The sequence below is a fragment of the Bos taurus genome, chromosome 1 (genome assembly GCF_002263795.3).
Source record: "Bos taurus isolate L1 Dominette 01449 registration number 42190680 breed Hereford chromosome 1, ARS-UCD2.0, whole genome shotgun sequence".
Lineage (NCBI taxonomy): Eukaryota > Metazoa > Chordata > Mammalia > Artiodactyla > Bovidae > Bos > Bos taurus.
The window spans coordinates 80,011,751-80,039,268 of record NC_037328.1 but is presented as its reverse complement, the minus strand read 5'-3'; the positions used below and the strand labels follow the sequence as shown (position 1 = coordinate 80,039,268).

At 43.2% G+C, this 27,518-nt stretch overlaps 1 protein-coding gene across 4 annotated transcripts in view; it reads right to left on the bottom strand.

Moving 5' to 3' along the window:
* The window catches only part of MASP1 (MBL associated serine protease 1), a 67,905-nt gene that overhangs the window by 34,946 nt on the left and 5,441 nt on the right, over positions 1-27,518 (bottom strand). For all 4 annotated transcript variants that reach the window (XM_005201484.5, XM_015471853.3, NM_001076968.1 and 1 more), the window contains 4 exon segments: positions 26,843-27,074; positions 4,349-4,526; positions 2,591-2,722; positions 285-481 (listed from right to left, as the gene is read on the bottom strand). In XM_005201484.5, the coding sequence (XP_005201541.1) occupies positions 285-481; positions 2,591-2,722; positions 4,349-4,526; positions 26,843-27,074 (739 nt within the window).

Here is a 27,518-nt window from a genome sequence, read left to right as displayed (position 1 = left end):
GAGTTCTAAGATGGTCCCCTTGATCTTCACCCTGGTGTCACTTCATGATGATATTATGTTACCTGGCAGAAGGGATTTTTCAGGTGGGGCAAAGGGCTGATTTGGGATCAGGGAAGTTCCCTAGACTGGGTCCAATGAAGGTGGTGGATGTTATTTTAAATAATTACTTTTTAGGAAGCCGCCTGCTTGGCCCCCTATCCTGGAAGAAGGTAGAGAATGTCAATTTTCCCAATTCAGCCAAGATTTGTCAGTATCCCCAGGGCGTATAGCCACTGCTATCTTACCTTGATGTAGTCATAGGGGCAGGACACCTCAGGATGGTCCTCAATGTCGAAAATATCCTCAAACTGCAGGCTGATCATGAAACCCTCCTCTAGCTCAATGGTGTAGAGGCATTCGGAGCTCTTGGGGTAAGGGCTGGGGAAGTCGGGGCTGGTGATCACGCCGGTCCGCTGGGTGAAGAGGTTGTCACTGCACTCCACTGTGGGAAGCACACGGGAGCAAAGTGGTACACCACACTCAGGGCCACAGCAGCCCGTTTCTTATCTGCTACGGCACAATTTTCCCAGTGGTTCTGAGAGCCAAGTGGGGGAAGGAGTCACTATCCCCATTTTACAGATGGGGAAACTGAAGTTCAGTGAGGGGAAGAGATTTACGCAAGGTCACACAAGCAAGTAATTTTCAGGGTTAAGACTCACAGGCAGTGAGTGTGATATACCTTTTTGTCCAATTCTCCGATCTTGGTGTGGGGCGTGAGGGGTCTCAGATGAAAGGTTTTGAGATGTGTGGTCAGGGAGAGGATCTTCTCCTCTTTTGTGCTGCTCTCCCCTCAGCCCAGGACTCCATGAAATCTCTGCTCAAAGCCATCCTTGATCCCTCATTAACACAGGACCCTCACACATACCCTCACTCTCTGGCCCCTGGCCTTGCCTTGTTTCTCTTCATGCTGTTGACCACTGCTTGCATTGTGAAATGTATTTCTTGGTGGATTTTCCTGCCCCCACAAATCCCCTGAGCTCTGGGAGTCTGCTCTGTTCCCCATCACAGTTGCAACCCAGCAACCAGTGTCTTGTATCCTGGCCATGGCTTAACCCTGCAAAGGCCCTGTGATATGCCATTGAACCATTGTCCTTGGATCTGGTATATCAGTTCTTTCTAGTCATTTGTAAATGAGAAAACTGTGGCCCAGAAAGGGGGCATAGCTAACCCTAAAGTTCCTCAGTTACAAGCTTTAGAACAAGGTTTAGAGTGGTCTCTGAATCCCTGTGCTTTAATATTCTACCCCAAGCATTTTCATGGGGATGACATTGCTCCCAGAGGGGCCAAAGTTGGTTCTTAGAGAGGGGAAGTTGTTACTCTTTTTATGCATAACACACAGGCAGACATATAGTACATAAACATATATACAGGGTATTTGTGGTATTAAATTTCATGGGTGAGACAATTAGGAACAGAAAAAGGCTCTTGGGGGGCAGAAGCAAAAATGAAAAAAGGATTCATAAACATTGCTCAGTCTTAGCCCCTCTGTGGTCAGCACATGGTAGATACTCAATAAATACTTACTGAATGAAAACCATGGAAAATACAACCCTCTTCAAGAACACTCATGTATGTGCCTGCTTTATACTGAGGGGTTTTATTCAGAAGTAGAAGTTTTTGAAGGAGGAAGGAAAAGACATCCTGTTTCTAGCATGCCCTCCCCCAACGCTCCCTCACTCAGCTTCCAAGCAGTCTTTCTGGGACCCACATCCTTACCCTGCAGTCATACTGATCTACTGGCAACTCCCCAAACATTCCGAATCCTGTCATGCTTCTGAATGTTTGCAGAAGCGGTTCTCTCTGCCTGTCGTGCCCTCCCTTTCCTTGTCCTTTTTCCTTCATCAAGGGCATCGTCTCTGTCAAGTGCTTGCTCACTTGCTGCAGACTCAGGTCTGACGGTGCCACACCCACACTTCATTTACAACACTTACTAGATTTTATTATTTGCCTGTGTGGCTATTACCTGCTAGCCAGGAGGTCCTCCTGGAAATGTCTTAGTCCTCCTACTTCTCCCTCCCCACCTCAGCCTGGATACTATGGCAGAGAAGGCACGTGGATGAGAGGGGAGAGCAAAGAGAGCAAGAAGGAAAGGGATGTTTTCTTGCTGTCTTATCTTTGTCTCTCTCTCTCCCCTTCTCTCGCTTGCACTGGGGTTCTCTCTATCACAATATAAAAGTGAGAGGCCAGGGAAGAGCAGAAAAAAAGGAGCTGGTGGGTAAAACCTAGTGCAGGGTTCAGACCTGGGAAACCTGGGTTTTCCCTTGACTTGGCCTATTACTTACAGGAGGAGAGGAAATAGGGACTAAAGAGCAGAAAGCCCTGCTCCCCAGGAAGAAAGATGGCCTAGAGGCCGGGGCTTCTCAAATGCAGTTCTCTGAGAATCTGAACCCTGACTTCCAGGCTGGTGGGCATTACAGCATCTTTATTCTTGTGGTCCGATTGTACTTTTAATTGTTCCTACTGCCTGTCCATCCTTCCTCTGAGCCTCCCCTCATCTTACTGGAAAATATGACTCCTAAAAGTGATGCACAGAATCAATGCTGGGCCCCACCTCGGCACGTCCTGTTGTCTGTGTGGAGAATGTAGCCGAAGCGACAGGAGCAGTAGTAGCCGCCGATGTAGTTATGGCAGTAGTGGTCACAGGACAGCTCCTCGTCCTCCCGCTCCGTGCACTCATCCACATCTGTAGGGCAGGTAGAGCCTCTCACAACCAATTCAAGTGTGATGGTGAAGAGAACAGCCAACATTTACAGAGCACTCAGTGGAGCCACTCACTTTGTTGGGAGATACCTGCATTGTCTCATTTAAGCCTCACCTAAGCCTCCAATTACAAACGAGGAGACTTACCCAAGGTCACAGAAAACCTGGTCAAACCCGGGCAGCCTGACTCCTGGTGCTGCCACTGTTCTCTAACAGTTGTGATGACAGCAAGCAGGACGGTTATGACCCCCTTGTTATAGATGAAGAAACTGAGACTTAGAGCCATTAAAGAACTTACTCCAAGTCACACAGATAGTAAGTGGAGTCCTCGTTCAAATCAAGGTGGGCTGGCTCTAAAATCTGGGTTTTTAACCTCTCCTCCATGTTGCTTCTCTCTTTCTAAGTTTCTAAGGTGGGTCAAGCCCTATCTTAGGTATTGGAAATATAAAGATAAAAAGATGTATGTTCTCAACCCAATTTGAACACATATTTCTTCCCAAAAGATACAGGAATGGCCAAGAAGCTTACACATGAACAGATACTCAGCATCACTAGGTGCCAGGAAAATGCAAATTAAAACCATAATGAAGTACCAACGCATGTCCTTTGGAATGGTTAAATTTTTTTTTTTAATTGATGACATCAAATGTTGGTGAGGATATAGAGCAGCCAGAACTCTCATACATTGGTGGAGGGATACAAAATTGTGCAAACACTGTGGAAAAAGACTGTAAGACAATTTCTTATAGAACTAGACATACACCTACACTATGATTAAGCAATTTTGCTCCTAGATATTAATATATATCCCACAGAAGTGAAACATATGTTTACAAAATGGCTTGTACAAAAATGTTTGTGGAAATTTTATTAATGAGATCCAAAAAATGGATAGAACCCAGGTGTCTGTCAATAGGAGAATGAATAAATAGATTGTAGTATATTTATATAATGGAAAATTACTCTGCCAGGAAAAGAAACAGTTACTAATGAATTGTAACATTAATGAAAATCAAAAACTTTGTGCTGAGTAAAATATTTCTCATCTCCAAAATATAATCTGTATGTGTTCATTTATATTAAGTTTTGCAAGAGGCAAAACTAATCTATGGTGGTGAAAAAAATCAGGACTGTTGTGGTGACCTCTGAAGAGGTCAGAGTGTGGTGTAATTGGAAAGGAGCATAAAGGAACTTTGGGGGTTAATGGTAAAGCTCAACATCTTGTTAGAGATTCAGTTATATACAAATATATATTTTTCAAAGCTTAACAAATGTACTTAAGATTTATGCATTTCATTGAATATACAGATTTTACATGAAAAGAAAAAATTGTGAATAGCTATTGAACCCTAGATAAACAATATGCATGCTAAACTATTTAGGAAGAAGAGTACTGATGTCTGCAATTTATTTTGAAATGTGTCAAAAAAAAATGAATTGATGGATAGAGGATAGATAGATGGATAGATGTGTGATAGACTAAATGCAGTAAGACATTAATGGTAGAATTTATGTAGTAGGTGTTCATTTTAAAGAAGAGAGCACAAGACACTTAATTTTGAGAGAGAAAGGGAGATGTGGGGATGAGTCACCCACTTCTCCAACTTACCCACAGCCACATAGTGGGCATCAAATCCTGTGAATCGCTCTTCATCGGAGAAATCTGACCGGAAAGTGATGGACATAAAGGAGCCAGGGGAGAGAACCACTTCCTGGCCAGGGGTTTGTTCTGTGTCCGTGGTCTCCCTGCCACAGAAGGTTGCCAGCACCTGGTCTTCAGTTTCTACCTTTAGGGTCAAAAAGAAAGGAAACATGATGTGCATCTTCCCAAATTAGCTTCTCTGCTGGTCTCAAGGAGAAAAGACAGAGGAGCTGCCCACAAGTGGACCAGGCAGCCTGGGAAGCCCAAAGAAAGAGGCTTAGGAATTCTGGAATTTGAGGAAAGACACATTACAGGTTAAGCCAATGTATCTGTCCTCTCCCCGTTTCATTCATTTTGTTTAAGTCCATCAGAAGTAGCTTCACGTTAGTCCTGTTGGCAACAATATGGCTTATTTGTTAAAAAAAAATTCAATGTTAAAATAAATTTTCATATTTAATAAAACAGAAGAGTTAGATTTCACAGATGGATTCTAGATACAACAGGAACTTACATTTCCAGGAAAAGAAACTATACACAATATAAGTCATTCATTGAGAATTCAGTGTGTGCCAACCACGGAACAAAGCGTGGGATGGGGATGATGGGAGATGACTAAGCCATTGGGCTGTGCATGCGGAAGGGCTTCCCAGGTCTCTCAGTAGTAAAGAACCCACCTGGCAATGCAAGACACACAGATGCTTGGGTTCAGTCCCTGGGTCAGGAGGATCCTCTGGAGTAGGAAATGGCAACCCACTCCAGTATTCTTTCCTGGAAAATTCCATGGACAGAGGAGCCTGGCAGGCTATAGTTCATGGGGTCACAAAAAGCTGGACACAGCTAAGCGACTGAGCACACACATGCCCATGGGGAAGCAGTGTTCAGATGGCGGAAAACAGACAGAGCTATCATACAGTGTGACAAGTGTCTTGTGAAGGATGTACTCAGAAGGAGGCAAAAGATCACCATTGGAATATAAGCTACAGGAAGGCGAGACTTTTAATTAATTACTTTATTATTGGTATATTTGAGCTTTATTTTTTAAATGATACATTATCTATATCAGATTGGAATTTTTAAAAATGTAAATTGTAAATAAACATTGTAAATAAACCATGTGTTTAGTTACAATGTGTTAGTTTCAGGTGTAAAGTGATTCAGTTACACACACACACATATTCTTTTTCAGATTCTTTTCTTTACAGTTATATCTTCAGTGCATGGAATAGGACCTAGAATATAGCAGTTATCCAATAAATATTTGTCAGCCAGAACTAAAAGTGCAAGACCTATTCTGAGAATAATGAGAAGCCAGAAATTCTGTGGGGATTGTAGGAAAAGATGTATTTGGAGGCATAGGTTGAAACTAGATTATTATTGACCTTGAATCATGTAACAAGTGACTTGAAATCCCATGGACAGAGGAGCCTAGTGGGCTACAGTCCACGGGATTGCAAAAGAGTCAGGCACGGCTTAGAGACTAAACAACAAAAAGGCAAGTCACGTAATCAGAACTATATTTAATAGGTAGTCTTACTAATACAGAAACTACTGGAATCACCCCAAAATAGTTGCATTTTTTTAAGACTCAGCTCAAAAATTGCCTATTTGCTAAAGAATTCCCTATTTTGCAAGAGCCGGGGGCCCTGGGTAGATTCAGAGACCCAAGGAGAGATTCTAAACTGGTTGTCTAAAGCAGATTTTGTGTGTTCGGTTTGGGAAGCAGTGTTGTAGCTGGCTGGTATGTTTTTATGACTACCATACTTTGCTTACCTACCATTCTATCATTTATACCTATCTCGATCCTTTTAGGACTTCCCTCGTGGCTCAGTCGGTAAAGCGTCTGAAGCATTTCTATCTGCATCCTCCAGATTGATGTTTTAGCCAAGATGCATGAGAAAAATCTGACCAAGAATGATGTCTGCTGCCTTTCAAAGCCTTTAAAGGAAAGTTCTCAAAGGCTGCCTATCTCTAGTAGCTTCTAATGAATTGTTTTGTTCATTAGCTTAGTGTGTCAGAAGTATCTTGACATTTGACACTTCTGTTTTGAAACTAATGATTTATTTATTTAAAATAAGTGGGAGCTTTAAAGGAAAACAGTTTGCCCTGGCAACAAAACATGAGGACAATTAATCACTAACTTTGGAAATTGAAGTGTAAACAGAAGATGAGATCATGGCTTTGCTATGTTTTCCGCTACTCTGCAGATACTAGCCAAACTCACACCAGCCTTATTGCTGTAGAGTGTTCCAACCTACACACAGCTGAAATGTCACTTTCTTGAACATCTCAGCTGCTTTGTTGTTTTGATGATCTGAGTTTTCCAGGTAGCTGAAGTTTTACCTATGATTTTTTTAAAAACTGGGGTGTTTGTGAGTGTAATGCTTTTCAAAGCGCTTTATTCAAATGCCTGCTTTCTCAGGAAAATATACTAATCCTTTTTGGTGATCCAAGGACAGTATTATAAACATCAAGTTTCTTGGGGATATTGGGTTTTGTAATGTTGCTTGCCCTGCATTGAAAGCCCCCAGACTATAAAGCCTTTGCAATTCTTATATCTTCTTTATGTAGACAGGATTTTATTTACTGTTTTAAATTCAGGTAGAAATTCATTCAGAGAAGGCAATGGCACCCCACTCCAGTACTCTTGCCTGGGGAACCCCATGGACGGAGGAGCCTGGTGGGCTGCAGTCCATGGAGTCTCGAAGAGTCGGACACAACTGAGCGACTTCACTTTCACTTTTCACTTTCATGCATTGGAGAAGGAAATGGCAACCCACTCCAGTGTTCTTGCCTGGAGAATCCCAGGGACCGGGGAGCCTGGTGGGCTGCCGTCTATGGGGTCACACAGAGTCGGACACAACTGAAGCGACTTAGCAGCAGCAGCAGCAGCAGCAGCAGAAATTCATTAAGCTGCTATCACTAGAATTTTATGAGAATAAGACTAAATACATAAAGAGTGAGGGTCTGGGAGGAGGCTTCTTCTATGAGTAACCACATGAGCTGAAATGCACTATCTCGGTGACCTCTGCATTGGAGCGAAATGTATGGACCTGGCTGTTAGAGGTCCGGACCCCTATTTCTGACTCCACCAAAAAGTGGTATATGGCTGACTCCTGACTCCTCAATTATCCACCTGGTAAACTAGGGGTTTGAACAAGCTGAGTTCTACGTTCTCTTCCAGTCCTGACATGCTAGTATTCTAATAAGGCATTATATCCATACATTAAATAAACCAACTAGAGCAGGGGTCCCCAACCTCTGGGATCTTAATGCCTGATGATCCGAGGTGGAGATGATATAATAATAATAGAAACAAAGTGCATAATAAATGTAATGCACTTGAATCATCCTGAAACCATCTCCCACCCCCGGTCTGTGGAAAAATTATCTTCCACAAAACCAGTCCCTGGTGTCAAAAAAGTTGGGATTCGTTGAGCTAGAGAATGGTGAGGAGGAGTTTCAACACAGAGAGTGCTTCCTACTTAAGAACTTGAACTTGTTTGTGGTCTATACCATGTGTTCTAGAAGCAATTACTAATGAAGAGTCAAGCCTTGAGCATCAGCATTTCTAGACACGACAGCCTCATTCCTCGTTTGTTAACCCCGAGGTCTCCAGGGTTCTGTAGTACCTGTAGCATGAGACTTTCAAGTGAAACCAACCAGAGATCTTTTGGATCAAGGAGAGACCTAATGAAGGTCTACGATAAACAGCCTCCCTTCTTGTAACTTCCAGGCTTAAGGATACCTAAGTTTATGATGGCAGATAAACAGTCCTCACCTGTAGTGCCTCACTGTTTCAGAGGACAGGTAAGCATGCCCCAGCTGAGACCCATGGGAAAATCTGAGTCTGATAGACCTTTAGAAGCAGGAAAGAGAAGGCCCCAGGGCCCTGGGAATTCAGCCTGCAGCTCCAAATGGAGCTGGAGGGAGGGACCTTTAAAAGCTGTTTCAATCCCCTCCTTCTAGAGGAAACTGAGGTCCAGAGAAGGGCAATGACTTGCTCAAGAGTAGAGAGATAACCACGAGCATTTCCTGATACCAGATTTGCTTTTGGAACGGTTCTGACCCTGGAGAAAGGAGCCCACCAATCCAGAGACTGCAAGGCAAATGACACAGGCACTTTGCCAAACAACTTTTTGGCTCAAGGGCCTCTTGAAACTTTATCTGGCATGCATGGACTGTCTCCCAGAGAGGATGTGGCTCAGTGACAGCTCTGGTCGTAACCTAAACAGAGGGGTCACTGGCCCTACTTAATATTTGCAGCCCTTGCTATGACTGTAAAATTCTACAAAACCCATTGACTTCTGAGTACAGATGGAGGATTGAGCCCTGGCTTCTGTTTGGACTGTCCCTGTACTAGGGTCATTGTATTAACATGATGGGGGGAAATACCTTATCAAATGAAAACAAAAAATTCATAATAGTAGAAAACCATTTGGCTGGGGATCACAGACTCTTTTATTTTTCTACTTATTATGGGCAGCCATGTCCTTTCAGCCGTGTCCTATTGTGATTTTCGGCACTAACATATGGATGCATGTCCTCAATTTGCTTTCTTTCATCTCAACAAATATTTATATACCAAGTTCTGTCCTCATTATAACATGAAGGATGCCAAAAACTACTAATTTGTTGCATGTGTTTAATAAGCAAGCCCCCTGCCTCTGGGAATATAAAACTTAGTAGGAGAATAAGTACTCACATGTGTCTGTGTTAGGGAATTACCAGATTATAGTTATTGCAATGAAAGCTAGGAAGTTCCTCGGGTTATAAATGGGAAAATATTTCCAGCCTAGGGAATCAGAAAACAGGAAGAAGAGAATGGTCTCTGAGCTGGGACCAAAAGGTGAGTAGGACGTAGGCAGGTAGAAATCGTAGGTGGAGAGCTGGGAAGGGGGCAGAAGGGAGGACATCTAGGTAGAGGGAGTAGCAAAGTTCTGAGGGCATTTGGAGTCTCAGCTGCCCCTCCCTACCCACCACTACCTGATATAGGAAAGGGGTTCTTGAGGACAGGGAGCAGGAAAGAGAGATTGAAGGAGGAGAAACCAGAGCCTGCTTTCTATGAGCTGTCCATCTTAGTAGAAATAGCACAAACCTCCTAGGCAAAGCTAAGGCAGGGCAGCAGAAAACTTGGTGAACTTTCTGTAAGAGGACAGCTATGGCTTCTTTCCACGTGTCCATAAAACGATCCCATCAGAGACGATCAATGCATCGACATCCACCCAGTGACAAACTTGAAGCTGAGATGATTTCAGTGACTCAATCAAAGCCATTATCTAGTGAGCGGTGGCTTCAGTTTCACACTGCAGCTTTCTGATTCCCCAATCAGTGATGTCTCCTGCTCCTTTAAAACTGGTGAAAGAAATCAAAGAGGACACTAATAGATGGAGAAATATACCATGTTCATGGATTGGAAGAATCAATATAGTGAAAATGAGTATACTACCCAAAGCAATTTATAGATTCAATGCAATCCCTATCAAGCTACCAACGGTATTCTTCACAGAGCTAGAGCAAATAATTTCACAATTTGTATGGAAATACAAAAAACCTCGAATAGCCAAAGCTATCTTGAGAAAGAAGAATGGAACTGGAGGAATCAACCTGCCTGACTTCAGGCTCTACTACAAAGCCACAGTCATGCAGACAGTATGGTACTGGCACAAAGACAGAAATATAGATCAATGGAACAAAATAGAAAGCCCAGAGATAAATCCACGCACATATGGATACCTTATCTTTGACAAACGAGGCAAGAATATACAATGGATTAAAGACAATCTCTTTAACAAGTGGTGCTGGGAAATCTGGTCAACCACTTGTAAAAGAATGAAACTAGACCACTTTCTAACACCATACACAAAAAAAAACTCAAAATGGACTAAAGATTTAAATGTAAGACCAGAAACTATAAAACTCCTAGAGGAGAACATAGGCAAAACACTCTCCGACATACATCACAGCAGGATCCTCTATGACCCACCTCCCAGAATATTGGAAATAAAAACAAAAATAAATAAATGGGACCTAATTAAACTTAAAAGCTTCTGCACAACAAAGGAAACTATAAGCAAGGTGAAAAGACAGCCTTCAGAATGGGAGAAAATAATAGGAAATGAAGCAACTGACAAACAACTAATCTCAAAAATATACAAGCAACTCCTACACCTCAATCCAGAAAAATAAATGACCCAATCAAAAAATGGGCCAAAGAACTAAATAGACATTTCTCCAAAGAAGACATACAGATGGCTAACAAACACATGAAAAGATGCTCAATATCACTCATTATCAGAGAAATGCAAATCAAAACCACTATGAGGTACCATTTTACACCAGTCAGAATGGCTGCGATCCAAAAGTCTACAAGCAATAAATGCTGGAGAGGATGTGGAGAAAAGGGAACCCTCTTATACTGTTGGTGGGAATGCAAACTAATACAGCCACTATGGAGAACAGTGTGGAGATTCCTTGAAAAACTGGAAATAGAACTGCCTTATGATCCAGCAATCCCACTGCTGGGCATACACATTGAGGAAACCAGAAGGGAAAGAGACACACGTACCCCAGTGTTCATCGCAGCACTGTTTATAATAGCCAGGACATGGAAGCAACCTAGATGTCCATCAGCAGATGAATGGATAAGAAAGCAGTGGTACATATACACAATGGAGTATTACTCAGCCATTAAAAAGAATACATTTGAATCAGTTCTAATGAGGTGGATGAAACTGGAGCCTATTATACAGAGTGAAGTAAGCCAGAAAGAAAAACACCAATACAGTATACTAACACATATATATGGAATTTAGAAAGATGGTAACGATAACCATGTAAACGAGACAGCAAAAGAGACACTGATGTATAGAACAGTCTTTTGGACTCTGTGGGAGAGGGAGAGGGTGAGATGATTTGGGAGAATGGCATTGAAATATGTATACTATCATGTATGAAACGAGTTGCCAGTCCAGGTTCGATGCACGATACTGGATGCTTGGGGCTGGTGCACCGGGACGACCCAGAGGGATGGTATGGGGAGGGAGGAGGGAGGAGGGTTCAGGATGGGGAACACATGTATACCTGTGGCGGATTCATTTTGATATATGGCAGAACCAATACAATATTGTAAAGTTTAAAAATAAAATAAAATTAAAAAAAAAAATAAAAGCAGGGCTTTCTTCATATACACACACACACACAAAACACAAGGTGAACAAAAATGGCTGTCCACTACTATGTGATATCCCTTATATGTGGAATCTAAAAAATAATATGAATTGACGAATATAACAAAAAAGAAACAGACTCACAGATACAGAGAACTAACCAGTGGGTACCAGTAGAGAGAGGAGAGGGTGGGGACAAGATGGGAGTAGGGGATTAAGAGGAAGGAGCTATTATGTATAAATAAGTAAGCTACAAGCATACACTGTACAACACAGGGAATATAGCTAATGTTTAATGATAACTATAAGTGGTATTTAACTTTAAAAAATTGTGAATCACCATGTTGTACCCCTGTAACTTACATAATAATGTATAAAGAAGGTTGAATGCCAAAGAACTGATGCTTTTGAACCATGGTGTTGGAGAAGATTCTTGAGAGTCCCTTGGACTGCAAGAGATCAAACCAGTTAATCCTAAAGGAAATCAACCCTAAATATTCATTGGAAGGACTGATGCTGAAGTTGAAGCTCCAATACTTTGGCCACCTGATGGGAAGAGCCAACTCATTGGAAAAGACCCTGATGCTGGGAAAGCAGGAGGAGAACAGGGTGACAGAGGATGAGGTGGTTGGAAGGCATCACCGACGCAATGGACATGAATTGAGCAAGCTCTAGGAGATGGTGAAGGACAGGGAGGCCTGGCGTGCTGCAGTTTTTGGGGTCACAAAGAGTTGGGACATGAGTGAGTGACTGAACTACAACTGTATATCAACTCTACCTCATTTTTTTTTTTCAAAAAGGCTGTGGTATAAGTCCAAATACCTCAGAAATTTGCTTGTCAGTGTTCCCAAGCTACATCCTTGAGCCCCTTTGACATCTTCTCTGGGCCCTTGAAGAGCTATTCAGGCTTAATTTAGGCAGATATTCAGAGTGTGCTGTTACCTTCAGAGGTCACATGGCTCCACTGACACCTTAATTTCAGACTTCTGGCCTCCAGAACTGTGACAGAAGAAATCGCTATATATTTATTTATTTATGAATGATATAACCACTAGGTTAATGGTAATTTATTATGACAGCCCTACAAATTGGAAATGCTCTGTAAATAGGTTTTTCTCATTTGTAAAATAGTGAAAATAATAGTATTTATAAATCAGAGGACTTGGTGAACATATATGTAAACTATGTAGATAGTTATCTGAAATATAGTCAGCACTCAGTAAATCAGAGAGAAAAACAGGAGCACTAAGACTGAGCCAACTGAGGTGACATCTTTCTGGACTCCCAGATAAGTGGAGTGTGGGTAATTTCATACATTTGAAGAAGAATTAAGAGATTGGAACCATTCCTGGATGCCTTGTTTTCTGGTTCCACTCCTTCATTCCTAACCTCGCTGGAGCTAGCAACACAGACCTCTCTTTTTATGAGGCCCCCAGATCACAGGTTAATGGGGTGGGAAGGGAACCGAGGGAGCCCTCGCCACACGGCCTCCTCATCTGACAGGTGGCACCTTAGGTCTCTTTGACTCTCTGTACTTTACAAGCTTCCTAATGGTCCTGGGAGGTGGGTGACACAGTGAAGATATTTTCCTAATTTTATACGAGAGGACCAGAGTAATTTAAAGGATCTCTGACAGCTTATATCCACAAGAGAATAATATTAAGTCTAGAGACCTCCCCCTTACTGTCCTGGGTTTCAAAGGATTTCTCTAGGTGTGTGAATTTAGGCCAGTGTTTCAGTGACAGCCCTGGACCCAGAACTCCTGATTCCAGGGACTGGGCCAGGGGCAACAGCCCAATGTTACTGCTTTACTCAGCTGCCCAAACTGCAGTTAAAGATCATGAAAGTGAAAGTGAAAGTCACCCAGTCATGTCCGACTCTCTGTGACCCCATGAACTATACAGTTCATGGAATTCTCCAGGCTGGAATACTGGAGTGGATAACCTTTCCTTTCTCCAGGGGATCTTCCCAACCCAGGGATCGAACCCAGGTCTCCTGTACTACAGGCAGATTCTTAACCAACTGAGCCACCAGAGAAGCCCAAAGACCATGAGAAGGAGCAAATTAAAAATACCAGATGCTAGACAAGAACCTGGGACTAAAAAAAAAAAAAAGGAGATGTGTGTATGTGTTGTATTTCAGAAGTTCTTGAAAGCCACGTAAGTAAAAATAGCACAGCTGGTGTGGTTAAGACTCAAGTTGGCCATATTTGAGAGGGGCTGTAGGTTGTTACTTCAGTCCTGACCAAGTCATTTGGCTATAAAATAATAATGATAATAATAATTAAAGTACTTAATAATTAAATATTTTATATTATTATAGTTTATATTTTATTATATTTATATATTATTATATTATATATTTTATATATTATTATATTTTATATTAATAATAATTAAACTAGTAGTGCGGGCTTAGTCCTTTAGTTGTGTCCAACTCTTCACAACTCTGTGGACTGTAGCCCAACAGGTTCTTCTGTCTATGGGATTATCCCAGCAAGAATACTGGAGGGGGTTACCATTTCCTCCTCCAGGGGATTTTCCTGACCCAGGGATCAAACCCACATCTCCTATGTCTCCTGCATGTCTAGGCAGATTCTTTACCTGCTGAGCTATTGGGGAAGCCCACTAGCAGTAATAGTAGTAGCTCAGTTCATTTCAGTCGCTCAGTCGTGTCCGACTCTTTGCAGCCCCATGAATCGCAGCACGCCAGGCCTCCCTGTCCATCACCATCTCCCAGAGTTCACTCAGACTCACGTCCATCGAGTCGGTGATGCCATCCAGCCATCTCATCCTCTGTCGTCCCCTTCTCCTCCTGCCCCCAATCTCTCCCAGCATCAGAGTCTTTTCCAATGAGTCAACTCTTCACATGAGGTGGCCAAAGTACTGGAGTTTCAGCTTTAGCATCATTCCTTCCAAAGAACACCCAGGGCTGATCTCCTTTAGAATGGACTGGTTGGATCTCAATAGAAATAATCCACTCCTACTTTCCATGTGGATTTCCAGTTGACAGGGTATTTTCAACCCTCTTTAGGTAGTCTTGTAATGAATGTACTTCAGGTAGATTGTAGTTTCTGAACCAGACTGGTGATATGAATCTCCAAGTTCACATAGCCTGGGAATAGCAGACCTAAGACAAAACCTAAATGTCCTGACATGAGTCAGCCCTGGTTCAATAACTGGAATTACAAGACCATAGCAGATCAGACATAGAAAGGATTTTAAAGCTATCTTTTTCCTCTCTTAGATGAGGAAACTGAGCTCAAAGAAGTGAAGTACCTGGTTGAAAGTCACATGGCCACATAATGGTGAAGCCACTGTCAAGGCCCAGCTCTATTGAGAGTCCCAGTAAAGTGTTCTTATATATTTGTTAGTTCAAGTAAGAACCTCTTAATGGAGATAGGGGAACCCCCTAACCCTAGCAAGGTATGTATTGTGCACATACAATTACTGGACATCAGTACTGGACGCCACTCACAGTGTGAGGGCCTAGACACGCTGGCAGGTCCTTAGAATCCAGGAATCCCACTGCTACCAGGAAGGATTGCCCATTTGCCAGGAGGGCCCTGGGCAGAAAAGGAGATGGTCTCCAGGCAGCAGAGCATGGGGAGAAGAAAGAGCTGGCTGGGGAGGGGTAACCTCCAGCGTGGGAAGCAGGCATCCCGCAGGTGGGAAACTGGCGGTGCCCAGCATCTCAGTGTGGCAGGGCTGGGGGTGTGGGCCGAATCGTCTGGGAGTCATGGCTGGGAAGGGGGGCCAGGAAGGACTTTACTCTCATTGGCCTGTGAATGGCTTAGACTCTCCACACACCCCTTCTGTGACTTCAGAGACAGGCCTATTCACATGCAAATCTCCTTTGGGACTGGGAGGCTGAGCCCCAAGTGGTTCAGGGGCAGGAAAATAGCCTGGGGACAGGCAAAAACAAAGCCTTGTTGTGTTCTTCTATGGCAGAGGCAGCCTGGCTCCAAGTCAGTCGCAGTCAGCACTGGGGTGAAAGCAGTGATTAAGTAAGTGCCTAGCAGAGAGAAGGGACCTGCCGCGGGCCAGCGTCACCAGGCACTTTCCAGGAATGTGTAAGCTGGTGTGTCACTCATTAGAGGGACATCGCCCAGGACTCTGCCCTGCACCTGCCTGAAAGTACATCCTCAAATCTTCGCAGGGAAAATTTTAAGGTCCCTGGAATAGGGACCTAAAGACCTGGGTTCTGGCCACCACCCTACCACTGATATGTGTTATTTCAACCTCTCCCCAGCACATGCCCTGAAGCTGGCTCATATCAACCTATAGGGACCAGCTGTCACTTCTCAGGGATTTTTGCTATGCTTTTGTTAGACACAGCCATTATGAAAGATTCAGTTTTATAAACTTACAGTTAAATAAATTATATTAAAAAGAAATAAATTATGTAAAAACTCATCAGTTCAGTTCAGTCGCTCAGTCGTGTCCGACTCTTTGTGACCCAATGAATCGCAGCATGCCAGGCCTCCCTGTCCATCACCAACTCCCGGAGTTCACTCAGACTCAAACTCATCACCTCCTAACAATTCTAAAATTTTACCATTATCTCTGCAGTTGAGTTTACTAACTTCTAGAATATTGGAGTGGTGAAGAGCAGGCTCCTGTCTGCCCTCCCAGTCCACCCCCCAGTCCAGACTCAGTTGCTGATTATGATAAGTACACTGCTGGGTTCCAGCTCAGTTTTCACAAACATACTACTAGGTGGAACTTCATTCTATCCTCTAAGAGTCAGGAGGTCAAATGGCACATGGGCAGAAAAGCAGCTAGTAAAGTCTGCCATTGCCTGTGAGCATTCAGCAGGGCCCTTATTTCCCAGGCCCCGAGGCGATCCAGCTCCCAGGTGTACCTCTGTCTTCATCTTCTACCCCTCTCCCTTGTGCTCCAGCCACACAACCTTCCTTGAAAGTGAAAGTCACTCGGTTGTGTCCAACTCTTTGAGACCCCATGGACTATACAGTCCATGGAATTCTCCAGGCCAGAATACTGGAGTGGGTAGTCTTTCCCTTCTCCGGGGGATCTTCCCAACCCAGGGATCGAACCCAGGTCTCCCACATTGCAGGTGGATTCTTTACCAGCTGAGCCACAAGGGAAGCCCAAGAATACTGGAGTGGGTAGCCTATCCCTTCTCCAGTATATCTTCCCGACCCAGGAATTGAACTGGGGTCTCCTGCATTGCAGGCAGATTCTTTACCAACTGAGATATCAGGGAAGCCAGCCTTCCTTGCCATTCTTCAAATACACTAGGCATTTTCCCTCTAAAGCCCTGGCTGTTCTCTGGTTGAGAGCTTTTCCCTGAAAGCCACATGGCTGACTTCCTCAGTTTCTTCGTCTTTGCTCAAATATCACCCTTTCATCTAGGACTGCCTTGACCAACACATTTCAGTCGTAACACTCACCCTTCTTTACCCTGCTCTATTTCATTTATTTGCCTATTACCTTACTGGTGGTGGTGGTTTAATTGCTAATTAAGGTCCAACTCTTTGCAACCCCATAGACTATATAGCTCGCCAGGCTCCTCTGTCCATGGAATTTCCCAGGCAAGAATATTAGAGTGGGTTGCCATTTCCTTTTCCATATCTTACTACTCACTATATAATTAGCTTTGGATTGTGTTTAGTGTTTATTGTCTGTTCCCCCCAGTGTAATGTAAGCAGTGCCAATAAACATTTCTGTCTTAATTACTGCTATACTCCAAGTGCTAGTAAATGGTAGGCATTCAGTGAAGATTTATTGAATAAATGAATACTTCCCTTTTTCTTGTATAAGCACCCCAAAGTAAACTCACGCTCTGCTTTTTACTAAGGTGTGTCTGAGAGCAGCCTGTGTACACTTACACTCACAGATTTGCACACCAGGGCACTCCAGAGCATTCCACCTCACTCTTGCCCGCATTTTCTGCCTCAGAGCCGGGACCATCCTCCTGTTTTTCATCACTCCCAAAGCTGTGCTGCTTGTATCTCCTGCATAAAATAAGACTTTGTCACACTGTTTCTGAAGCTCATTTTCACTTCCTGATTCTTCTGAATCAACTAGAATGGATTTGGGAACCGGGCATCTCTGGAGTGGAGGAATTCCACTAGGCAATACCATTGAAACTCATGAGAAACATTTGCTCATTCTTCTTTTCCTTCAGGGGCAAGGCCTCCTATCTACTCCCAGAGAATGAGCAGAGCTGCATCAGTAGTTGAAGGTCGAGGGCATGTTCAGAGTAAACACAGAGCACTGCACAGAAATTAGGAGCTGGGGGTCAGAGGAGTCAGTCTTGGAGCAGGGCCATGAGAGGGACTTATCTCTCAATTATACAGCAGGGTGTAGACTGACCCAGCGAGGCTTGTGAAAGGAGAATCAGGACTGGAAGGACTGGGAGAGGCCAGCCAGTCCAATTTCCTCATTGAGCAGATGGAGAAACTGAGGCTGAGAACAGACAGGTGACTTGCCAATGTCTCGGCAGGAGTCAGTGGCTCACCTCTAAACCAGAGCCCTTTCCTTTATGCTCACCACCAGGAGACCCATGCTTTTTCCTGTTCTGCCCCCCAGGACTGTGTTCACTACAAGAAACAAACACAGACACAGGCCCTGAGTTCATGAGGCTGACAGTCCATGCAATGACCTTGAGTTTACTGTTAGAACTTGTGTACCACAAACAAATAAATCAAGCACTTTCCATCCTTCATAGCACAGAGTCCATTTCCTCTTATTTTTATAAAATATTTTTTTCCAAAAAAATATATATATATTTTTCCTCACAAAGTCAGGATAAGAGAAAAAGTTCTTTAACAAAACCTGGACAACATAGGGACCCTCAAGGTCCCACAGTTTTACAAAATTTTACTAAATTTCTCTTGTAACCCAGGAAGCATATAAAAATCCTGATACTCCGTTCAGGATAAAACCTGTTCTGAGAAAGTCCAAACAGAGAGACCCAATCTTAACTTGGGAGTAAGAAGACCAGGGATTGAGATCTGGCTTTGCTATAAAGTCCTAGACGAATGCACTTAAGCTCTTGATGCTCAGCTTCCTTTCCTGTAAATTAGGTGTAATAATTCTGACTCTCCCTAGTCCATGAGCATCAAATAAAGTAATAGATTAGAAAGTGCTGTGAAATGAAAATATCTCCTGCCATATCAATAAACAGGAAATATCATAGCCATTGTTGATTTCTGGCCTCCAAATGTGAATGAGGGCTCCCAAAACTGGTATCCAACAGATGCTGTCAACCCTCTACCGTGATTGCTAAGGAGTTGGGGGAAGGCAAGAAGCAGCCATCTGCCACTCCTTAAGGTGAACAAGAAAACAGGGTTTGCGCCCCCACCCCTCCCCCCAGAGCAGAGGTGCATATGAAAGGAATGAATTCACTGAGCCCAGAGGCTTGTATCTTCCCATATATAGAACACTAAATTCCTTAACTTGAAATCTGATCTTGGATGTTCAGATTGCCTGCTCCGTTTGTTGTAAACCAGTATATAGTTGGACTTTGGAACAGTTTTCTCAGAGCTACTGAGACGCTGCCTCCCGAGCTTGGAGTCCTAAACATTCCCACCAAAGAAAATAGCTCCCTGTTTTCAGGTTGTAATTATATTTTTTAGTTGACGTTGCCATAAACTTGTGTTACTACAAGGTGAACACACAGAAGAAATAAACAGCCTCTTGCATTTGATCAGTCTGTTCAAAGTACTTTCCCATAAACTGAGAAACTCAGTGACTTGAGCAAGGTCATAGGCAACCAGTTAGTGTTAGAGGAGATGAGGAAACTGACACTCACTGAGCATCCGATAGTATCAGCTGGTGCTTCAGTACTCACACCCTTGCCATCATCACCACTGAAACAGTACTTACTGAGCTCATTACATAGGCATTGGACACATGCAAATACAGCATCTACCTCACTTGGCGTTCACAATAATAAGCCCAGGAGACAGGCATTATTGTTATCCCTATTTTACCATAAGTAGTGGAGATAGGAAATGGCAACCCGCTCCAGTGTTCTTGCCTGGAGAATCCCAGGGACGGGGGAGCCTGGTGGGCTGCCGTCTCTGGGGTCGCACAGAGTCGGACACAACTGAAGCAACTTAGCAGCAGCAGCAGCAGCAGTGGAGATGGGACCTGACTCTAGGTCTGACTGGCTCTAGGCCCTGATCTCCAAACCATTGAACATGTTTGCCTTTTCACAGTATTGATTCCACTCAGAGCCATCATTTCACTTAAATCCTCATATAACCTTTGAGGAAGGTACTGTATTATTAAGTCCTTTTTTTTTTTTTTTGGTATAATTAAAAAACCAATGCTTAGGGAGATCAAGGTATTTAGAGAATTGTTAAATAGAAATTGTTAAATTCCTATTTATCCTTCAAGACTTATCTCAAACATCAACCATTTCCAAAGCCTTTTTTGAACCTCCAGAAATGACCACTTTACAGCATATATACTGCCTCATACTCTTGTGTTCCTCTTCCTGGCTTTAGCTTATTAATTATATACTTGTCTCATGAAATACTATGAAACTGTGAGTTCCTGTAGGGCAGGTACTGTTTTACTCATCTTCATGGGCCCCGTCTTTGGTGCAGTGTCCAACTTACAGTAGGATTTCAATAGAATTCTTGGACTTCATTCTATAGACAGTGGGGAACCGTTGAAAGGTTTTGAGGGTGGCAAAATCAAAGCAGTATTTAAGAACATTTCTCTGGACACATGTAGCGGAGGATTGGATGGGGAGAGACTGACTGCTGGTAGACATTTAGGAGGCTATTATAATAAACTAGGTGAGAAGAACAAGAATTGGAACAAGGGGCTAAAGTGAAGAGAATGGGGAAAAAATGTTGAATATATCAAGAATATAGGATTAAGAGGAGAAAAATGGTGTTACATCATAAGAGCATTTAACAGTTGCCAGTTGAGTTGTATGCATTCAACAAGAGAAGGAAAAAGAGAGAAAGAGAATAAAAGCCAAATGTAGGTTTTTATTATCTCCTTTTCCAATGAACAGATGCCATGAAGTGAACTCGAAAATAGGATGTGTCAATCTGCTGTTCCCTTGGTGGTTCTGATTTCTGAGTACCTTTTGTAGTAAGTATAGCTCCAGGGCTCCTTTCTCAGCACAAATCAGTTACTTCACCTGATGCTCAATTAAAGGAACCATAATTGGTTGCATTTCTGAAAAAAAAAAGTCTCTTCTGGACATTCTAAAAGACAGTGCCCTACTGTATTTAAGAGATTAAGTTTGATTATAGACAATATTTGCCTTCAGTTCCATTCAGTCGCTCAGTCGTGTCCGACTCTTTGCGACCCCATGAACTGCAGCATTCCAGGCCTCCCTGTCCATCACCAACTCCTGGAGCCTACCCAAACTCATGTCCCTTGAGTCGGTGATGCCATCCAACCATCTCATCCTCTGTCATCCCCTTCTCCTCCTGCCCTCAATCTTTCCCAGCGTCAGGGTCTTTTCAAATGAGTCAGCTCTTCACATCAGGTGGCCAAAGTATTGGAGTTTCAGCTTCAGCATCAGTCCTTCCAATGAATATTCAGGACTGATTTCCTTTAGGATGGACTGCTTGGATCTCCTTGCAGTCCAAGGGACTCTCAAGAGTCTTCTCCAACACCACAGTTCAAAAGCATCCATTCTTCGGCACTCAGCTTTCTTTATAGTCCAACTCTCACATCCATACAACACTTGTGTTACATTACACTTAAAAGCGTAAGCATCCATATGATGGGGGATTTCACTATGACTTAATATTTTTAAAGGAAAAAAAGACTGAATGTTTTGAGATATAAATTCTGGTCCTAGTGTGACCTTGGCCCAAGAATTGCCCTTCCCTGGGCTTCAGTGTGATGATCATGAAGTTGAACCATGATTCCTGGGGTCTTTGATACATAGACTATCAGGGCTAGATGAGCCTTAGAGACCATCTGGCTTAACTCCTTTATGTGAGAAAGGAATCCCTTGCCCAGGGTTTCTTAGTTATAGAGAATGGCCACAAGAATCCAGGCCTCCTGTTCCCTGGCCCATGTCTGTGCTCTGCCCCTCGTCTGTGGCATTAACCAGATGGGACTCCTACGCTTGTTTGTGCACTGCAGGAGTCCATACATTGCAGCCACATTCCAAGGAGGCAAATACTATCGTGCAGATGCTCATGAGCCTTGAAGACCAAGGACTGTGGGAGATTAGGCTGGAGAGGAATTTTCATAAAGTGAGAGTATCTGGACCACAGCCTTGGGGTCCTGCTCTTCTTCAAGCTGCTGATGTGCAGTGTCAGCAATTCCGTCATCATGACCCTGATGGGCCAGGATGGGAAGGGCAGTCTGTGGAACTGTGGCTGGGAAGAAAGGATTCCTGTGAACTGGAGGGTCCTTTACTCCCACTCCCAGGCCTGCCAGGGGAATTCAGTCACAGAGTGAAAGATCCCCAGGACAGGAGTATTATCTCACTGGAAGGAAATATGTGATATTCACAGTCCCGTGGAAAAAGAACAGCACTAGAATGATATATTTACAAGTTCTCTTTAAATGATGTGTCACTAAGGCAACTCCAGCAGACTGTGGTCTCTTACCAGAGTGCTTATGGCCAAGGAACTTGGAGAAGTGGCTGTTGTACCATATTATTATTTTCTGGCATTATCCTACCTAGGATAATGAGGATTTAGTGAGGTCATCTGGAAAGCCCTGGAAAGGAGAATTAAGATTAAAATTCTGGAATTTTCAGGACTTTAGGGATCATCTCATCTTACTCCTCATGGAACAAATGAAAGAACAGAAGTTTGTAAAGCCGTATTGACTTATCTGAGGGTGATATAACCAGCAGGCTCAGGCTTCATTCAGATGAGAAGGGAAGAGCCTCTTTCTCATTCATAGCCAGAAAATCCACATATCCTGGGGGCAGAGGGTTAGGGAGAGAATGCAATTTGAAAAATTCAATTGGGTTCAACTATATGTGGAAGACTTCTGGGTTTGAAAGCTTCTGAGTTCTCAGATGGAAATACTAGTCTTGTACCTGAATTGAGAACTTAGGGAGTATTTAAGCTGTAACTGGGGCTTCCCAGTTGGGCTTCCCTGATAATTCAGTTGGTAAAGAATCCACCTGCAATGCAGGAGACCCTGATTCAGTTTCTGAGTTGGGAAGATCCACTGGAGAAGGGATGAGCTACCCACTCAAGTATTCTTGGATTTCCCTTGTGGCTTAGCTGGTAAAGAATCTACCCACAATACGGGAGACCTGGGTCTGATCTCTGGGTTGGGAAGATCCCCTGGAGAAGGGGAAGGCTGCCCACTCCAGTATTCTGGCCTGGAGAATTCCATGGACTGTATAGTCGAGGTCTCAAAGAGTCAGATGCAACTGAGCAAGCTTCACTTTGACTTTCAGGTGGTGCGAGTCGTAGAGCACCTGCCTGCTGGTGCAGGAGATGAAGAGACGAGGGGTCAGTCCCTGAGTTGGGAAGATCCCCTAGAGGAGGGCAGGACAACCCACCCCAGTATTCTTGCCTGGGAAATCCCATGGACAGAAGAGCCTGGAGGGCTACAATCTATAGAGTTGCAAAGAGTCTGATACAACTGAAGCAATCTAGCATGTGCCCATGCATGCATACAGACTGTAATTCCTACAAGCTGTGACCTTCAGGGGGACCAAGAAGACTAAGTGAGCAGAGTGAGCTTCTGAGCCATCTTCAGCCCCAACAGCCCCACTTCTGTTTCCTGAATCAGGACTACTAGAGGATTTCTAAGGAGAAAAACGTCCACGGGGCAGAAAGTATTTGAAAAACAATAACAACAACGTGGGTCTAGGTGGGTCTCCAGCGGCCCTCTGCAGTCTGACATTCCATAAGTCTTGAGTCTAGGAGGGGAACTCTGCCAGGGGCGTGTGAGCAAGGGCACTGGGCCTGTCTCCATGTGAGCATCAGTTGACAGCCGATCAGGGTGCAGTAGGAAGGCCTACTCAGGCCCCATGGCTGCTAAAACTTCTGAAGAGGGGCCAGTGATGATGCTGGACAGCATTCTGGAAGGAAGAGAGCTGTGTAAGCCCGAGGAAAGAAATACCTCTCTGTCCAATATGTTAATCCCTTCTAAAGGAATTGGGAAAACTGTCGGGCACTTCAGATAGGTGGCTCAAACTCTGTGTTGTCTCACCCAGACTGATTCTTTGCTATGCTCAGAGGTCTAATTTTGGAGCAGAGAGTGCTAAATTATCGTCTTGTCCACTCCAGATCATTCGGGAGTTAGTGGCAGATCTGGGACCAGAACAGGAAGTTCCCAAACTCCAGGCAAGGACCCAGAGCATGCTGCCTTCCAGAGGGCCTAGTCCCATGTCCTTGAATTTTCAGGAAGGTGTCATATCACCCTGAATAGAAATCATCAATTAGTCTCCAAAATATTCTCCAGCCAGAAAAGCCAAGCTTTGGGCATCTATGTATTCCAGTGTCCCTAATTCAGGGTCAGAAGAGGTCTTCATATTCTGTTGTGGCCCTTGAAAAGTACAGTGTGTGTGTGTGTGTTTCCATTACAAAATAGCCAATGTCAACCCCTTAATCTATCTTGTCAGGAGAATCCACTTATTTGGGAGCAAAGGAATGGGCTGCGTCCTCTGTTGTGTGTTTATCATCTTGGTAGTGGAGTCCTGTGCCATGCTGTGCTTAGTCACTCAGTTGTGTTCTACTCTTTGCGGCCCCACGGACTATAGGCCACCAGGCTCCTCTGTCCATGAGGATTCTCCAGGTAAGAATACTGGAGTGTGTTGCCATGCCCTCCTCCAGGGGTTTTTGCCAATCCAGAGATCAAACCCAGGCCTCCTGTACTGAAGGCAGATTCTTTACAAGCTGAGCCACCAGGGAAGCCCCAGAGGTGTCCTAACAAGGTCAGACTTGACCTCTGTCTCAATAATAGGAAAACTTGTTAGAAAAAAAAAAAAAAAACAATTGCAAATGAATTGAGAGTGAATTCTTGCAGTGGAGGGATGGGAAATAATGAAAAACAAAGTCATTGTCATAGCTAAAGAAAAAAAAATTGCAATTTTCTGTGGTCTTGAAGCCTCAATTACTAATAAAGGCAAATGTTTCCACTGGCAAAATTTCTAGATGTTTGACATGTTTGAAAGTAGATAAAAAGCAGTTAGGAAGTTCACATCTAGCCTTGTCTAAATCCATGGAATTTACTCTTGTATTAAGCAATGTTTGGTCATTTTCCTTCTGCTAAGTTCACTTTCCAACCTAAATATCTGAGAATACAATGGTGGTACAGCCAGCATTAGCTAGGGGAATGGGCTGGGGGATTCTGCTAACCAAATGCCCCTTACCCATAATACATCTGGGATCCTGGAGTTTGGTTCTTCCAGAGGCTAGATTATATCTTAGAAGACATAACTAGCCTGTTTGTTAGAAATTTCAATTTACGATGATGAACACTTAGGGCCTTGGTGAATACTCCCTGTTTGCTCCTTGTGACTCTGGGAAGTTGGCTCCATTTGCAATGAATTTATAGAAACTGTATTTGATCTAGATTACCAGGCCACATCATCTCTGAGAGCAGATAGTTTCAACATTTCTCATTCTTTCTTTGTCAGTCTTTTATCATCATTACTCTTTTCCACCTTGTGCAATGGCTCTTTTTCTAGGCTCATCTCTTTTGGTAATGGACTAGATTTCTAGGTCCTTAAATTCTCACAGTTCCTAGCACAGGACATTCAAAGATGGGCAGCAGCAGAGAGAGAGCAATGGTTCTCACATGTGGAGTTTTTGCTCCTCTGGGGCTATTGATAACTGCTGGAGGCATTTTTGGTTGTCACAACTGGAATGTGAGTGCTATTGACATCCAGTAAGTGAAGCCAGGGATGCTGCTAAACATCCTATAATTTGCAGAATAGCTTTCTTCGGCAAATACTTATCTGGCTCAAAATGTCAATAGTGCTAAAATTGAAAAACTGTGCCATGGAGGACCAATTTTAGAAAGTTTTTAGTCACAGAAAATTTGCTTTAAATGGGATACTTGATGCATATCCAACATATGTAATCAGCAACACTCACCATTCAAAATGAGTTAATCAGGGTAGGAGTTCACAGCCCCAGTTACCAGGCTTTCCCGGCCCCCACCCCAGTGCTCTTGTCAGCCTCTGCAGTATCCTAGGGCTCAGTGGAGTACAGCTTGTGAGCAGTTTGGAGGAGCCAAAAGAATGAAAGTCATAAGACATGGATTTGGAATCTTGATCCATCATTTACTAGCTGTACAATCTTGGGTGAGTTGCTTCACCTTCTTGGGGTTGTGTCTTTGCCTCTAAATGGGATAGTAAACCTATCTCATAGGATTGTTTTAAAGGTTGAATGAGATTATAAGTGTAAGCACCTTGCCAACTCACTTCTTTGCTGATGATCAAACATTCTGGTTAATACCAGGTTAATTCTTACTGAATTACAGCTGTAGAAAAATGAAACTATACTAACCAAAAATATAGGAAATTTATGCTAGAGTGGTTTAATAAGAGCTTCTTCCAAGAAGCCAGAGAGAGGTTATAAGTAGGTTTTAGGTCTTCACCTCTTTTTGAACCAGATATAACTGTAATATGTGTCATTTCTCAGAAGTACTTTGACCTTTCTTAGCTCCACTTTTAAAAGAAAACAGCTTCATATCTATGGCATTGCTTGTGGATTCTTTCTAAATTCTGAGAAATTGTTGTTTGATGCTGTAATCATTTCCTGCTCGTCTTTCCTTTGTTTTTTACATCCATTGTCACTTCCATTTTCTGTGATGACCCCTTACTGTTGCCCATACTCTTTGTTAATAAAATCCAAACTTTTTAGCATTACATTCAAAGCCCTTCAGGACCTCACTCCAATCCAACCTTCCAGCCTCACCTCTTATTTCCCCTGTGGCATACTCTACACTTCTATTACCTTGATCATTGCCTAGGGAACTGGACAATGCTTTCTAATGCCTCAGCTTTGGATATAATGATAGCTTACTCTGGAGTCTCTTTTGCTTGTTGAATTAAAGGTGACATTGGAGCAGAGGTTAGCAGAAATGTTCGACTTTGAGAACAGAAAGGCAAAGGGAAGGCTGTATTTGAGTAACACGTTGCCAACTTCATCTTCCCTTAAGATCTTTTCTAGGTCTTCCTACTCAACCTGCTCCTAGTGTACCACCCGCAACCTTCATTTATCATGTTATGATACTGTATGTCTCCCTCACTGGACTGCCAGCCTGCGGGGCAAACGCATGATCTAATTCATCTAGGTTCCTCTAACTCTCAGCAGATTCTCCAGTAGAGAACCGGCCACGGCAAGGGAACATCAGGATCTCACCTTCACATAGTCGTATTCACAAAGGTAGGAGGATTCCAAGTTGAAGTGCATGAAGTAAAGCTTGATTCGAAATCCCTCTGGAACAGTGATATTCCAAGTCACCTCTGAATCACTTGGATAGGCGTCCGGATAGCCAGGAGACTGGATCTGGCCGAACATGTTGTTAAGCTCCACAATGTGGGCTGAGGCCTTCAACAAGGAGAAGCACAGAGCATGAGAGAGAAGGAGCCACCTGAAAGACATGAATGGATTCATCACACTCGGGTAACGGTCCTTGTCATTTAACTAAATCAGCAGCCAGGAGACAAAGTTCCCAGCACATCACTGACCTGCTGTAATGATTTTTCCCTTACGGGCCTTGCTTATCCACTGTATAATACTGGAGAATAGTAACTTGATTTCTAAGGTTACTCCCAGTTGTACTCTTTTAAAGATTCAATAATAGTATTAAACTTTCCCAGAAAATATCATATTTGGGACTCTGAGACATATTGTTTTTTGGTTTAAAGTATAAATGTCATAGTTAGGTAAAAGCTGATATAATTTCTTCAGCTCAGCTTAATTTAAGAATCATAAACTCTTGATTCAGTTTCCTAAAAAGTAAGTAATAGTAACATGGAAATATTGAGATAAGGCTTGTACTCAATGATGGGATCTGCAGTATCTTAAACAGATT